The 12,946-nt window shown below is 53.3% G+C and overlaps 5 protein-coding genes across 5 annotated transcripts; 1 reads left to right on the top strand and 4 right to left on the bottom strand.

The window, feature by feature from the left end:
- Positions 1-276: 276 nt before the first annotated feature.
- On the bottom strand, positions 277-2,295 carry LTS14_004777 (uncharacterized protein; the record flags this gene model as incomplete). The annotated part of the gene is made up of 1 exon (XM_064837477.1): positions 277-2,295. The coding sequence occupies one exon, from the start codon at positions 2,293-2,295 to the stop codon at positions 277-279; it is 2,019 nt and encodes a 672-aa protein (XP_064694800.1).
- A 1,004-nt stretch (positions 2,296-3,299) lies between these two features.
- Positions 3,300-3,826, top strand: LTS14_004776 (uncharacterized protein; the record flags this gene model as incomplete). The annotated part of the gene is made up of 2 exons (XM_064837476.1): positions 3,300-3,754; positions 3,808-3,826. The coding sequence occupies 2 exons, from the start codon at positions 3,300-3,302 to the stop codon at positions 3,824-3,826; spliced, it is 474 nt and encodes a 157-aa protein (XP_064694799.1).
- A 207-nt stretch (positions 3,827-4,033) lies between these two features.
- Positions 4,034-5,365, bottom strand: LTS14_004775 (uncharacterized protein; the record flags this gene model as incomplete). The annotated part of the gene is made up of 1 exon (XM_064837475.1): positions 4,034-5,365. The coding sequence occupies one exon, from the start codon at positions 5,363-5,365 to the stop codon at positions 4,034-4,036; it is 1,332 nt and encodes a 443-aa protein (XP_064694798.1).
- Positions 5,366-6,172: 807 nt separating this feature from the next.
- On the bottom strand, positions 6,173-7,747 carry LTS14_004774 (uncharacterized protein; the record flags this gene model as incomplete). The annotated part of the gene is made up of 1 exon (XM_064837474.1): positions 6,173-7,747. The coding sequence occupies one exon, from the start codon at positions 7,745-7,747 to the stop codon at positions 6,173-6,175; it is 1,575 nt and encodes a 524-aa protein (XP_064694797.1).
- A 1,870-nt stretch (positions 7,748-9,617) lies between these two features.
- Positions 9,618-12,171, bottom strand: LTS14_004773 (uncharacterized protein; the record flags this gene model as incomplete). The annotated part of the gene is made up of 3 exons (XM_064837473.1): positions 9,618-11,066; positions 11,109-12,004; positions 12,090-12,171. The coding sequence occupies 3 exons, from the start codon at positions 12,169-12,171 to the stop codon at positions 9,618-9,620; spliced, it is 2,427 nt and encodes an 808-aa protein (XP_064694796.1).
- Positions 12,172-12,946: the final 775 nt, after the last annotated feature.

Here is a 12,946-nt window from a genome sequence, read left to right as displayed (position 1 = left end):
TGCTTCAAAAAAACACGAATTGTTCAAGCATAGTTCGGCCATTCACTTCTGACGAGGACACCGTGGATACGCGAGCAGCTCAGGCTGCGGGACTAGAAAGCGCTGAAGACAATGGTGGCAGTGGTCAAAACATATTATGGTCGGAGTGAAGAGGTGTATTGATGTATCGAGCTAGTCTGACCAAGGTTGAGCAGGTATCTCGACACCATCCGACTCGGCCGTATGCAATCCTACAATGTTACGCAATCCCTGCGTCGTATATCCTTACACAACAGCCTACTTCCTAGCCACACCATTAGCCATTCCCAGGCCATGATTCTCGCTAGCAAGTAAGCTGTTCCTCCTGATAATCACACCATGCTCGTCGATGGTGTCGTCCACAGACACATCAATGTCCATGTTATCCGCACAGGTCCGACCACCCACGTTGAGAGGGTGTGAGATGGTGGTGTGCGGCACTTCGTCTTCTGATGCTGAGCCCTGATCGTCGTCCTCGTGATCGCTGACCAAGCCAGGCTCGCTGTCGATGGTATGCGGGCTCAGGTTGAGAGATCGGTCATCGGGTGAGTCTGGCATCTCGTGGTGAGAGTTCCTCCGACTCTGCGCGAGGCCAATATTAGCAACGGGTACAAGAGGCGAAGGGCGAGAATGCTGCGTTGGCTGCCTGTAACCTTTACGGCTTGGAGGACCAGCACCATTGGGTGGTGCCAGAGAGCCGGCTCGAGGCACTCCAAAAACACCCTTTCCGCCAACAGCGCCAGATGCTCGTGGCGAAGCTGAATCCAGGATATCGGGCGAGAGCTCGGCCTCTGCACCCAAATCAACCCTCTCTTTCGCAGAAGCGATCGCAGCCTGCAGATCGCCACCAAAGTTGTGCTTCGCAAACTGTGCAGAGAGACGAGGTGCTTGTGCTGATGCTGTGAATTGTGGCTGCGCTTTGATTCCAGACATGCCAGAGATTGGATGTGCTCGCGGAATGGCCTTCTTCAACAGAGGCTGTGGACTGGATGTGTTCAATGAAGCAAGTCCACCGCTCGTGTTTAGCGGATGCACTAGACCGCTTGCTTTCAGCGGTGTCACATTGGTCGACGCCGCTCTGCTGTGAGAGCTGGGTTTCGCCACGGGAGTGTTCTGGACCTCTGGCGGAATGGCCGCATACTCGTGCTCCTCGAGCGGATGGCCGCAGTCAATAGCGGCGTGGTCGTGAGATTTATACTCCAGCTTGTGACCAATACGACAATGATTGAGAAAACCTTGCGAGTTAGAGAAGTCGCTTCGGTGGCAGTGATTGCAGACCAGCTTGACCAGAAGTCCATCCGTAGACCGCCTCACCACTGCCAACTTGATCTTGCGGGTGCTTGCGGGATAGTTTGGTAAGCTCTTTGGCATCTCTGTGACAGGTGCTGGAGCTGCTGGTGATTTCTGAACAGACTTCCTCGAAGTACTAGCATGTCGTATTGGTCGGCTATCAATATGAGGAGCAGAGTTTACAAAAGTCGCTTGCAGTGGTATTGAATCGAATGTGGTGTCGTGAAGTAGCCAACGGCGGTAATGTCGCGAGTAAGGTCCATCTGCCACGCCGTGAGGGGCGGCATGCATGGGTCGAGAATGTCTAGCAGGTGGAGCTAGCGATGCGCCGATACCAGCAGATACATCAGACGAGAACTTTTCCGCGCCAGGATAAGGCCGTAGCTCGATTCGACGGAGCTGCTCCAAACCAATCTGACATTTGGCAAGTTCCTGCTCAATCAGACGGAGCTCATTATGCTTCATCAGTATTTGCATATTGAATTCGTTCTCGATGACCTGCTGAAGTGGACTCAGCTCGCTGCAGCCGATGGCATCCTTCATCTCAACATCAGAAGACATTGCTTGAGCGATCTTGTTGTCAGCTGCTGAAGAAGGCTGTACGGCAGAAGCTGAGGAAATCTTCGAAACTTCAGCTTTGAGCTCGAGCGATGGTGCTGGACTGGCACCATTACTTGCGGAGATTTGCGCGATCTGGAGCAACGATGTGTTGACAGCGGAAGGAGTCACAACTGGCTTGCCCTCCATCGACCTGGCGGGTAGGTCGATCGATGGTGACTGCCTGAAAGCTTCACCACCACCGCACTGCCTCTTCGTCGTCTCCACACGCTGCACTTCTGCGTCCTCGGCTCGCTTTCGCTTTGCCTTGTTCAACGCAGTCAAGTCCAAAACAGGCGATGCACGCATGAGATCTAACGCCGCCTTGCCTGTTTGCATCTTGGGTGCAATCTGATCGGTGCACCATGGCAAGCGGAATACGCTGTGCATGATGGGCACGTCTATTGTCGCCGATCCGGACGACAGTTCCCCAAATTCCTTTCCTCCATACAATTTCCCACGAAGAGCTTGCGACCAAGCCTGAGTCACTGCTGTCGCATTCAGTATGTCGGCAGGGAGGTACTACTCAAGTACTCCTGACGCCGGTGATCAGTGGCGCGTTGTTCTAGAGTGGGATTTGATCGTGATTGTTGAGCTGGAAGAGCGGTTTTGGCACGTAGAGAATGTTTTGGAAGGCAGTCGCAGCCGTCGTAAGCAGGAATTCGGCGGGCAGGAGCGGCAGAAATCAGCCAAACTCTATGTGTATTATAACAAGAAAGGTTAGTAGGACAAGAAGCTTAAGGTGGCAGAAAGAAAGGTAATAGAAGTAAAGAAATGGCCGTGTTGGTGCAAAGGCCGAGGTGTTGGTGTAAGAAGGTGTCGCTGTAGTTTCTCGAAGACGAGATGGGAGAGCGACAGCCGCCTCGTACAAGGAGTGGAGCCTAACCAAATGGAAATGGAATCGTCATGCTGCAACTAGCCGTGCACTAAACAGGGGGCCGCTGCACAGTCGATTTAACTTGCATACGAGACAGCTGGCGCGAATCCTATTGGCTTGCGAGCGCCACACCAGATCACTGCGGCCAGCCTAGGTGTTCCAGAAAAGTCTTTGGGAAAGGTCTGTGGAATGCGACGAGTACGCACATCAACGAATCACAGCGGTGATGTTACAAGCTACGCATTCCGGGTGGCAAGAGTGTGGTACAGCGACCGGGTACCGTTTGTCGAGCTTCTTCGGATAGTGTTTGTAAGCTGCAAGAGCAAACACCCGAACTTCAGCCACTCAGATGCCGTGCGCCACGACTCGACTCGTTATCCTGTCGAGCTCTCCTTGAGCTGTCACGCGATCCCGTAACCTTCCGGCATTGATCGAAAGCGATAGCATTCCGGACAGTATCTGGTATCAAAAAGCAAGCATCACGTGGACAAGTACTTCAGGATCTGCTGCGACCAACATGCCCTTGGACGAGGAGAGCCTGGGTTATGAGATTATCGCCTGGAGGATTATCTCGTCCACCAAAGTTTCGGATCGTGTCGAGAGAATCGTTGCGAGTCTCAGCCAGGATGCCCAGGTCGATGAGAAAGCGAAGCTCCTCTATCTCACAGCACATGCGAAAGCAACAACAAAGCTTATCACGGTAGTCGAGATAGCAAAGCGACAGCTTGTACTTGTTGGGGCAAGATGCTACCAATATACTGCGCTCTCGTCTCAGATAGTCGAGATACCTCGACAGAAGCAGACCGTCGACAGAACCATCAAGGGCGATGCTCATGAAGTAACCTCAGATCCAGAAGATGCCGCTTTCGAAGTCATGGGTCAGCCTGGTGGCGATACAAAGCAGCGGAACGTCCCTATCATGAAAATATATTTGTCGCAAAAGCCTGTTAAGGAGCTTCGTGCGGAGTATGGGTAAGCTTCATCGCCACGTCCTCTCTCAGCGACTTCTACTCACCATATGACAGGGAGCAGAGAGTGACATGAGTGCACTCTGCGACGTATCGACATCCATGACACACCTGTCCTGCCTCCTGGTGACAGGACCAGGCTTCAAATGAAGCATCTGTACGACTACTGAAGCGTTTAGAGAGCAGCACCTTGAAGTTGGGTGAAATGCTACTGGTACAGATTCAACTTTCATTGGCGTTCATTGTCTTATTATGCTAATCTCTAGACTACAGGCACAGATCATCACGCCTCTTCATCCACCACAACACCCCATTCGTGCGACTCCTTGCCATACATGATGTTGACCAGCCACTGCTTGACCAAGCGCGTGTAGACGCCAGCCTCGCCACCATCGGTAGGCACTTCGATATCCTTGCCACGGAAGTGTATCAAAGCAACAGGGGCAATGAAGAACGCTGTTCCAGCCGCGAAAGCTTCCACCAATCGTCCTTCCTTATCAGCCTCGAGCAAGTCATCCATAGTGAAACGCTTCTCCACAACCTCCAGACCTTCGACACCATCTTGTGACTGCGCCAATCTGCTCTGGCACAGCTCTAGCACAGATGCACGCGTAACGCCTTCCAGGATGATACGCTCGGTCAATGGCGCAGTGATGAGCTGCAATCTGCCACTCGTCTTTTCCCTTATCACGACGAAAAAGTTGCTTGCACCTGCCTCAGTCACCCAGTTCTCCTTCTCGTACAGCCAAAGCACCTGATCAAAACCCCTGGCCTTGGCTTCACCCTGTGCTACTAGAGTAGGACCGTAGTTGGCGCCAAGCTTAGCATATCCGAATCCGCCTGGCCATGCTCGGATGGTGTCCTCTCGAGAAGCGATGAGCTTGAGGCCTGAACTCGACTTGGGCTTGCCGTCCGCCTTGCCCTGCATCGCTGGTGGTGCTGGGGTGGCCAGGCTAGAAGACATATCTGGGAAGCATGACAGGATAACGTAGAGCAGTGCTTCTCGTGGTCGCTGCACACCGAGAGCTGAATCGGTGCCAATGAAAGTAGGGCGGCAATACAAGAAGCAGCCGGCACGGTCTTTTGGCAACCACTTTGGCCCATCTCGTGCGCAAAGAGCGATAATCATCTTCTCCAGTTCCTTGGGCTCGAAGTCCGGAAGAGCGATCCTCTCTGCTGAGTTCCTCATGCGTGCGCAGTTCCTGCTGATGCGGAACAATCGTAGCTTTCCATCGTAGCCTCTGTAGAGCTTGCATCCTTCGAAACATTCGGTGGCGTAATGTAGAACGGACGCACTGGGCATGATAGACAGAGGCCCATAAGGCTTCATTTCAGGAGCGTCCCAGCCTTCCTCCGCAGTCCAGCGGGCAGTGACCATGTGGTCGGTGCAAGTCTTCTGTGCTTTCGCTTCTGCGCCGTTCCATTCTGGGACAGTTCGTGGGGCGGTTGTGATTGTGACGGCCATCTTGGACGCATCCAATGCCCCTAGATTAGGGAGATCGCCATTACTGTTTGGCAGCATGTGCTGGATACCAGCCTGTGTGAGTTTCGTCGCTGTGATGGTCGTGGGAGTGTTAGTCCCAGACGACTCTGGCGTGATCATTGCCGGCGCCATGTTTGCAGGCCTCAGATGATGGTGAAGAGATTGGAGTATAACTGCGATGTCTGCGAGGACAGTCACGGAACTCGGATGCCGAGTAGTGAGTAGTGTCAACCAATGGCTGTATGATTGTAAAAGTGACAAGTAGAGTGGCGTATGGATGCGGAATGGCCAGGAAGTGAAAATGGAAAAACCAATGGCAAATAGAAAGTGTGATTCACGACCTTATGAAGGCAAAGCGGTCAAGCACAACTGATGACTCTTGCCAGAGACATCGAGAGCAGGGGCTGAGGGAGGATTGGCACCGTACATCGATTTAGCCCTACACGCCCTATGCATACATCGACTGTCGACAGTCGCTGCGATCTACCATTGGCCAGTAACGGATACTCGCCTCCGTTATCAAGACTTTTTCTGTATTGAAATCTTCTCGAATGCAGGTACGCGTTCTGGCAAAGAGGATAAGCCGTACGCTGCCGATTGCACCCGCTCGGCTTAGAATATTCTGAGCTCCGAAGTCGGGCGAGACAAGACGAGACGACATGGCAGATTTAGCTCAAAGCAGCACCAACGATGCTTTAAATCATACTAATGTCTATCGACTAGATTCATCCTTTGCAGACCATATCAGATCGTGAACGCCATCATGCAGTGAGTGGGTATCATCGACGAAACAACCCTAAACCTTGACTCCCTTCCAGCCTGGCAGCCAGCGCATAATAGCCACATAAATCCAAATTGTCCTCAATGCTCTCAAAGACCGAATGCCGCCATGTTCATAACATGCGGATCAGGACCACTAGACCTATGATGGACTCTGTCCTACATAAGTCCACCAAGAACCAGTCGTCCCAATCCTGCGACTTCAGTCTTCACCCCTTGCCTTGTAGTATCCTCGAATTCCCGCGTGATATTCGCTACCAGGATCTTCCGTATTGACTTGTCTGCTTTGGAAAATGCTTCACCGACAAGGGGCGTGCATGTTTCCGGTTGCGAGACCAATTTCAGCAGATTCGCGTATATGTCGATCAAGGTATCGCACAGAGTGGCGAACGTGGTATTGAAGTCTGGATCGAAGGGCAAATGAGGAGTGAGTAGATGGTTGAAGTCATGCCCGATGGGTGACACCATCTCGGATGGACTGCTTCCGCCATCCGATGCTGACCCAGGTATACTCAGCATGCTTGCTTTCGAAGTGTCCAGCGCAATACTATCAGTTGCTGCACTCGAACGTCTACCATTTCGCATTCCTGATCGATTGCCGAGACCCATACCCGTCTTAAACATTTGGCCCACTCGAGCTCTACTTAAGCTACTCGTGCCGCCTTCGTTGCCTGCAAGAGACTGATATGTCTCGAACTCTGATAATAGCGCTGACAGAGCCTTCAGATACTCTGTAGGCGAGCCAGAGTTCATTTCGAGCAGAAGGGGTAAGCTGTAGCCTAGGGAAAGGTAACTTGTTGCTCTTCTGCCTTGCTTATGCGGATGCAATGATGGTATCGATGAATTGAGGGAACTCGAGGTGTAGTGTAGCGTACTGAAGTAGAACACATTGCCCTCGTGCACTTTCCGGAGGTAGTCGATCGTGGCCATACGCTTGTTCGAGGTCTCGTTTATGCTCTGATGTATGAGGTTCGGATTATGTCCTCCCGATGGTACTATCGGTACAGACGGAATGTGCTGCAAGTGGACACCATTTGCTTGCGATTGTGAACTTGCAAAGCTTGCTTGGGAAGCAAGACTCGGGCGATCTGGGGGTGCACGCTTGGGTATTGCAGGAGGAGGTGGAGGTGCCGCGACCAACATCGAGAAGTTCTTTGGCTGGTCAATCGCCGGACTTGGCAATGGCGGTTGGCCTTCGGCACCTTCTGATAGTTGTCCTGGGATCACAAGTGTATCTGTACTCTTGAAGCGATTCGAGAAAGACCTTGCCGAGATGGATAGCTTCCCTCTGGACCTTAGCGGGTGTTGTGCAGGCGGTGCTGGCTCTTCGTCCGGCTTAGGGAGGACCGGTGTCTCGACCGGCGCGCTCTTCTCGTCCTCCTTCGTTGGTGATTCCGTTGGCGACGTCTGACTGAGCAGGTTGCTGGAGGATGGTTGTCGAGGTCCTCGGCCAAGAGTAGAAGTAGAGTGCTGTGTGCGATGTGAGCGGAGTGAAACACTGCGTCGGACACTGGACCCCAGATCTGTGACACTGTTCCGTATGCTCGGGATACTGCTTTCCCTTCTATGCCCACTCAGCAGCCTGTTCCTGTCGCTATCGCTCAATGCATCGGCTGGCGGACTATGATTGAACCTCTCCTGCTGGTTGTTGCCGTCCTTGATCTCCAATACGTGCGATTTCCTCCCTGTGAGACGGCCAAACACACTAGAGCTGTTGGAGGATGTGGTGGGCATTCCAGCCTGAGACTCCTGGTTTCCTCTCAGGTGGGGTCCGGGTACTCTGTCGGAAGTCACGCCTGGGCGTGGCTGCCCCTCTGAGGCGGTACCTTATTATACAAGGCAGGGATATTAGGCGCAGGTGCTGCGGACCGGATGACAGCCGCAATTCTGCGTCCTGGGAGGAAGTGCTAGGCGCGATGGTGCAACAGTCTCCACACGATGGCAATGGCGGGCGGATGCAGGGGCCGCCCTTGGCGTCTCACCGGGTGGGGAATAAGCTTGCACGTTTGCATGGCCATAAGTATGACTTTGCATCTTACTCAGCTCACATGCACATTATTAATGAACAGCAGTGCGCATTGACGAGTGGTTTACTGCTATAACATCGCTGCAAGACCACATAACACCGCGGCGTCAACATGAAGATAGCCCACCAGCCGCCGGCGCTGATAACGCCACCATCGACGCCAGCCAACCTTCCAGCCATGCAGACGCAATCGTTATGGCATATGGGTGGGCATATTCCAGGTCTTCCAATGATTCTATGCGCAAATTACAGCACGACATAAGCGCCCCAATATCATGTAGCATACAGTACTGAACGCAATGAAATTTTACTCCTGCTCAATGCCCAGCAGCAATCGAAATAGCCACGACGGCCGTCTCGGAGAAATGACAGTAAGTGAAGCTGTCGCATGATGCTGTGTTGCTGATCTGGAAGGTAAGGCTTTAGCGATGTGTGAACGCTGATGAGTTGGTGTGCTGAAGTCGTGGCAAAATTTGAGTGACGAGTGGACGATAGAGCAGACCCGTAGACGACAGAGCAGAGCCGTGGTTAATAGAGCAGAGCCGTAGTCGAGGGGGCGGAGCAGTGGTCGATCTGAGCTGAGCAAAATATTCCAGCCTGCTGAAGAATAGTCATATGCACGACTGTCATCGAAGATAGCCGCCACAGCCAGCTTGCTGTATCTGAACTAGGTCAGTCATGCTCCACAGCAAAATTGATTTCAGGAGCTTACCTTCACACCCACCCAAGTGCACCACCAATCTGCGCCTCCGACTCGTGACCCGACGAATTATTCGGGCCGATACTGTCGAAAGGTCGCGGACCTGCTGCCGTCGCGTCTAGGATTCTCCTAGGGTACTCGGCTGATACACAGGTCCAGGAAAGCAGTCCGCAATCAGTACCAGGGTTCCAAAATCCGAGCTGTCAAGGGGTGAGGGCGGCGACTATGGTTTCCTGGTGAAGCCACGCAACCCTTTTGGGCCAGCCGCGCACTACTGCCTCATGTTGTCTCTCAGCTCAAAAGGATTTATCGGAACCGAGCAAGGGAGTTTTGTGACTGTGAAACGCACCTTGCCACCAGGACGGCTTGGGTTTGACACTGTCGAGCCGTAGCCATGACCTACCTCTCGGGGTCAACTAGCTGGCAACTCCTTGCTCCGCGCCTACTTGCCAGTCGTGAAGGCGTAAACGCGCTCGCATCCAGGACGACTTGGGTCGTTGGGAGGGTCCATCAGGTCGAGAAGGCAACATTGGCCTTCTGATTCTCTGTCGACGGACGGTACTGGACACCAGTGGTCTTCAGACCGCTGTTCAGCACACGAACCAGTGGTGCGCTGTGCTTTCCTCTTCGGCTGCCGCCGGAGTGTCATTGGGCGGGTGTACATCTCGTTACATCGTCTCTGCTGCTTCTGGCTGCGGCGGGCTCATGTTGAGGTTGAACATAAATCTGCTGTGCTATCCAACGCACGCAGTAATTGCGGGTGCCTGCACTCTTTTGCTCTGCTTTCTTTCCAGCTTGCTAACTCATGTAGCATCCAATCTAAGCCTGCTCCAGCACTCGCCTGCTTCAACAATGAGAGACTCATATGAACGCATTGCTCAAAGGCTGCGTAAGCCATCGAAACGATCGTTAGGGAGTCTGCCGTCCCTGGCGGGCCTGAGAGCATTGCGGAAAGCACGTGGCATGATGTCGCCAAGGCTATCGCGCTCCCCTCGGCGTTTGGAATGAGCATCGCCGGGCCGACCGTCATCATTGCCGGCACGACGACCATGGGCACCCAGGAAACGATAGCCGTTAACATGATCTTGTTCGAGCCGAAATGGGATGAGAGACTCCGAGCGAGGTGCGTCATACCCTTTCGCCTTCATGCGCTTCGCCGCATTCTCCCTCCTCTCGTCCTCTAGGGACGATTTCTCGTCGTCTAGAGAGGAGATCTCGTCTGGCTCTATGCTGTCGAGCACATCCTCGTCCAAAGCTTCTCGTATGCCTTGGCTTGACGCAGCACGTGGAGCGTCCAGTCTACGACCAGTCATTCCAGATTGAAATCGAGGCTGGTGAAAAGCCGTCCTCTGTACGTACTCGGTCTCCGGACTCGGTTGAATCCTTGGCTGCACATCTACGTCCATCTCGGAGGACAGGTTGTGCCCGTCAACACCATCGCTAAGCCAAGTTGGCGACAGCATGTCAACCTCACGAGGATGCACGGCTGTCGGATGTGGAGACCGATGCTCGCCGTCTGCCATATGTTCGTCTTCATTATCCAGGACCATGGACTCTGATGGCATACGGTCCGCCAACTGGTCAGGACGGTTGTCCACTTTCGAGCCCGAATGAACGCTTCTGGCTTTGTGACGCTCGAGATGCGCCTTGAGTGCTGCCTGTATGCGCATCGCTCTAGGCTCAGTGGGCGGCATCCATCTCGTTTTCGGGGCCACCGAGAGATCCCGCTGAGACGGCTCAACATCTGTCGACAACGGCCGATCCAGGTCCATTGGGTCCGCGGACTCTGGTGAGACAGCCGTAGCGACAGGGCCAGCATCATCCGTCGACAACGGCTCAACACCACCGCGTGCAGCATCTTCTCTTCTGGCGATCTCATCTGCTGTGCGCGCCTCGACGAAGTCATCAAATGCATCTGGGGCAGGCACTGTAGGCGCTGATGGCTGCCCAAGCCAGAATCCACTACCGTTTGGCAGAAGCTGAGATAGTGCGATCGGCGGCGGCGGAATTCGTGGTGTAATTGCATTGCCAAGCCCAGTATTGATATGGGTCAGATGACCTGCGGGATTGCCAAGCTGCTCCGGCGTGGCGATACTTGAAGCGCCAAAGACGCCGTTGTGGTGGCTTTCCAAGGTGTCGGATCGTGTCTGCTCAGCGCCAACAACGCTTGCAGTGTCGTCGATGGTCTGGTCGCCAGATCGACCAGCCTGAGCGCTGGGCTGGAAATGCTGCTCATCAAGCGAAGTCTCCACAGTATCCTCACCATCGACTGACTTCTGCTCTCCACTACCCGGCGCAACGACCTCAGCCAACGTGACGTCGGCAAGCTGCTCAGCTTAAGCGTTGAGTTGCATGTCCCTGACAGCAACCAATCTCTGTGCAGCCTCCAAGCTCTTTTTACTGGCGCTCAGTGCTCCATCTGTTGCCGTCAGAGATGCAGTGGTTGACAACAGCTTGGCTTGTGTTGATCGCAGCTCTGTCTCAACAGCCTTCAACCTAGCCTCGGCCGCTCTGGCAGCTTCCAGTTGCTCATCATCGTAGCTAGTGACTACAAGATGAGGCACGGGCTGAACGACTTCTGACTTCTTCGCTTCTGCGACCTCCTCCTTCCTCACTTGATCCACGATCTCCTGGCCACACGCTGCACGTAGCTGATTCTCGCGCCACTTCTGGAAGGTCAACCTTTCTTCTATCATTGGGCGCGAAGCTTGTTTTCTGGCTTGTCGAATTTTTGCTTCGTTGAGTGGTGGTGGCTGGCTCGGATCGACAAGTTGACGTTTGACAGGGACAGAGTCGATCGCGTCTCCTGCCTTGCGCTTCTTGCCAATGTTGCCAACTTGCTTCAGGATAAGACTCTTTTGAACGCCAGACTCTCTCAACTCCGTGTGACCTTCTACGAACCTGACCTTCTTCTTCTCTGTGCCCGGCGGGACCTCATCATGAGCCTTGCGCTTCAACTTCATCTCCTTGCCTGACTCGACCGCGGGTTTCGCCAGTCCTACTTCTTTCTGCGCTCTGGACTCTGCTGCCCACTTCCGGTAAATGTCGTAACGATCATTCTTCACACCACGAAGCGGATGCTTTGCTTGCGCAGAAGTGGCTTGAGTCGCTTCGAAGTCGTCAAGGGTCTGCCCGGTGGAAGTTCTCGTGTCGAGACGCTGTGGGAACTTGGTGGTGTCGGCGGCATGCTTGACATCATTCACATCTGTGTTGCTAGTATCGGACACGACAGCGGGTCTAGCAGATGGCCAACTACCGGGGACAGCTATGCAGACGGATGTCAGGATTCTGTTGAGCGGGCAAAGATGACGCCGTGCTCTCGCTACGAAGGATTGATGGTCACTGCTCACCGATGTCTATCAAATCTGATACAACCACCTTCGATTTCGTCGGAGCGGTCACACCGGACCTTAGCCAGTTGAGGAGACCCATAATGTCGTACGCCAGGAGCTGTTCACGAAGCTAAGTAGATTGTGGATGGAATGGGATTCGATTTTGTGTGTGGATGTTGTTCGCTTTTGGTCTTTGGTAATAAGGTGTAGGTCAATTGTCTAATGTTCTCGACCGTAGAGCTGCGAGCCGGAAGCTTTCCAACAAGCTGAAGATCCCTGCCGCACTGCCGAATCGGGCAGGTACCAGCCCCACTTTTGGCTAGGTATTCACAGCCCTGGAGTGTTCGGCTCGACAATATGAACAGTCATTGTCCAGGCTAGTAGTCTAGCTCTCGCTCATTGGAAGCGGGCATGAGACGCACGCCTCCAATGGTTTCTTATTGTTGGATCAAGCATGACAATAATCGTGTTACTATTGTACTTCAGAGCCGTGATTTACGATCTTAATAATAGGCGAATACAGGTGAGACTCCTGCTTTGCGCCAGCCACAAGAAGTCTTCGGCCCTAGATTCATCCTCACAATATACCCAATCACACATAATAGCATGCACATCAAGTAAATATCACCTCCTTTCCATTCAGGTGCAGGAGGTAGTGTGCCTTTTCTGCACATGCACGAGTTGCCCTTCTACAGTCGAGATAGTCCAGTTTCTTTATAGCTGTGCCAACGGCCTTACGACAGATCTTTGGATCATAGGGACTACTTAGACCGTTGACAATGTATGTGAGTTCACATCACTTCTCCAAGCGGTCCTAGCCACAAGTAGACATCTACCGCTCGGGAAGGTAAGCTAAACGCAACCCCATGACTTTT

The sequence above is a fragment of the Recurvomyces mirabilis genome (assembly GCF_035927965.1).
Source record: "Recurvomyces mirabilis strain CCFEE 5264 chromosome Unknown scaffold_11, whole genome shotgun sequence".
Classification (NCBI taxonomy): Eukaryota; Fungi; Ascomycota; class Dothideomycetes; order Mycosphaerellales; family Teratosphaeriaceae; genus Recurvomyces; species Recurvomyces mirabilis.
This window is presented reverse-complemented; position numbering and strand designations above follow the sequence as displayed.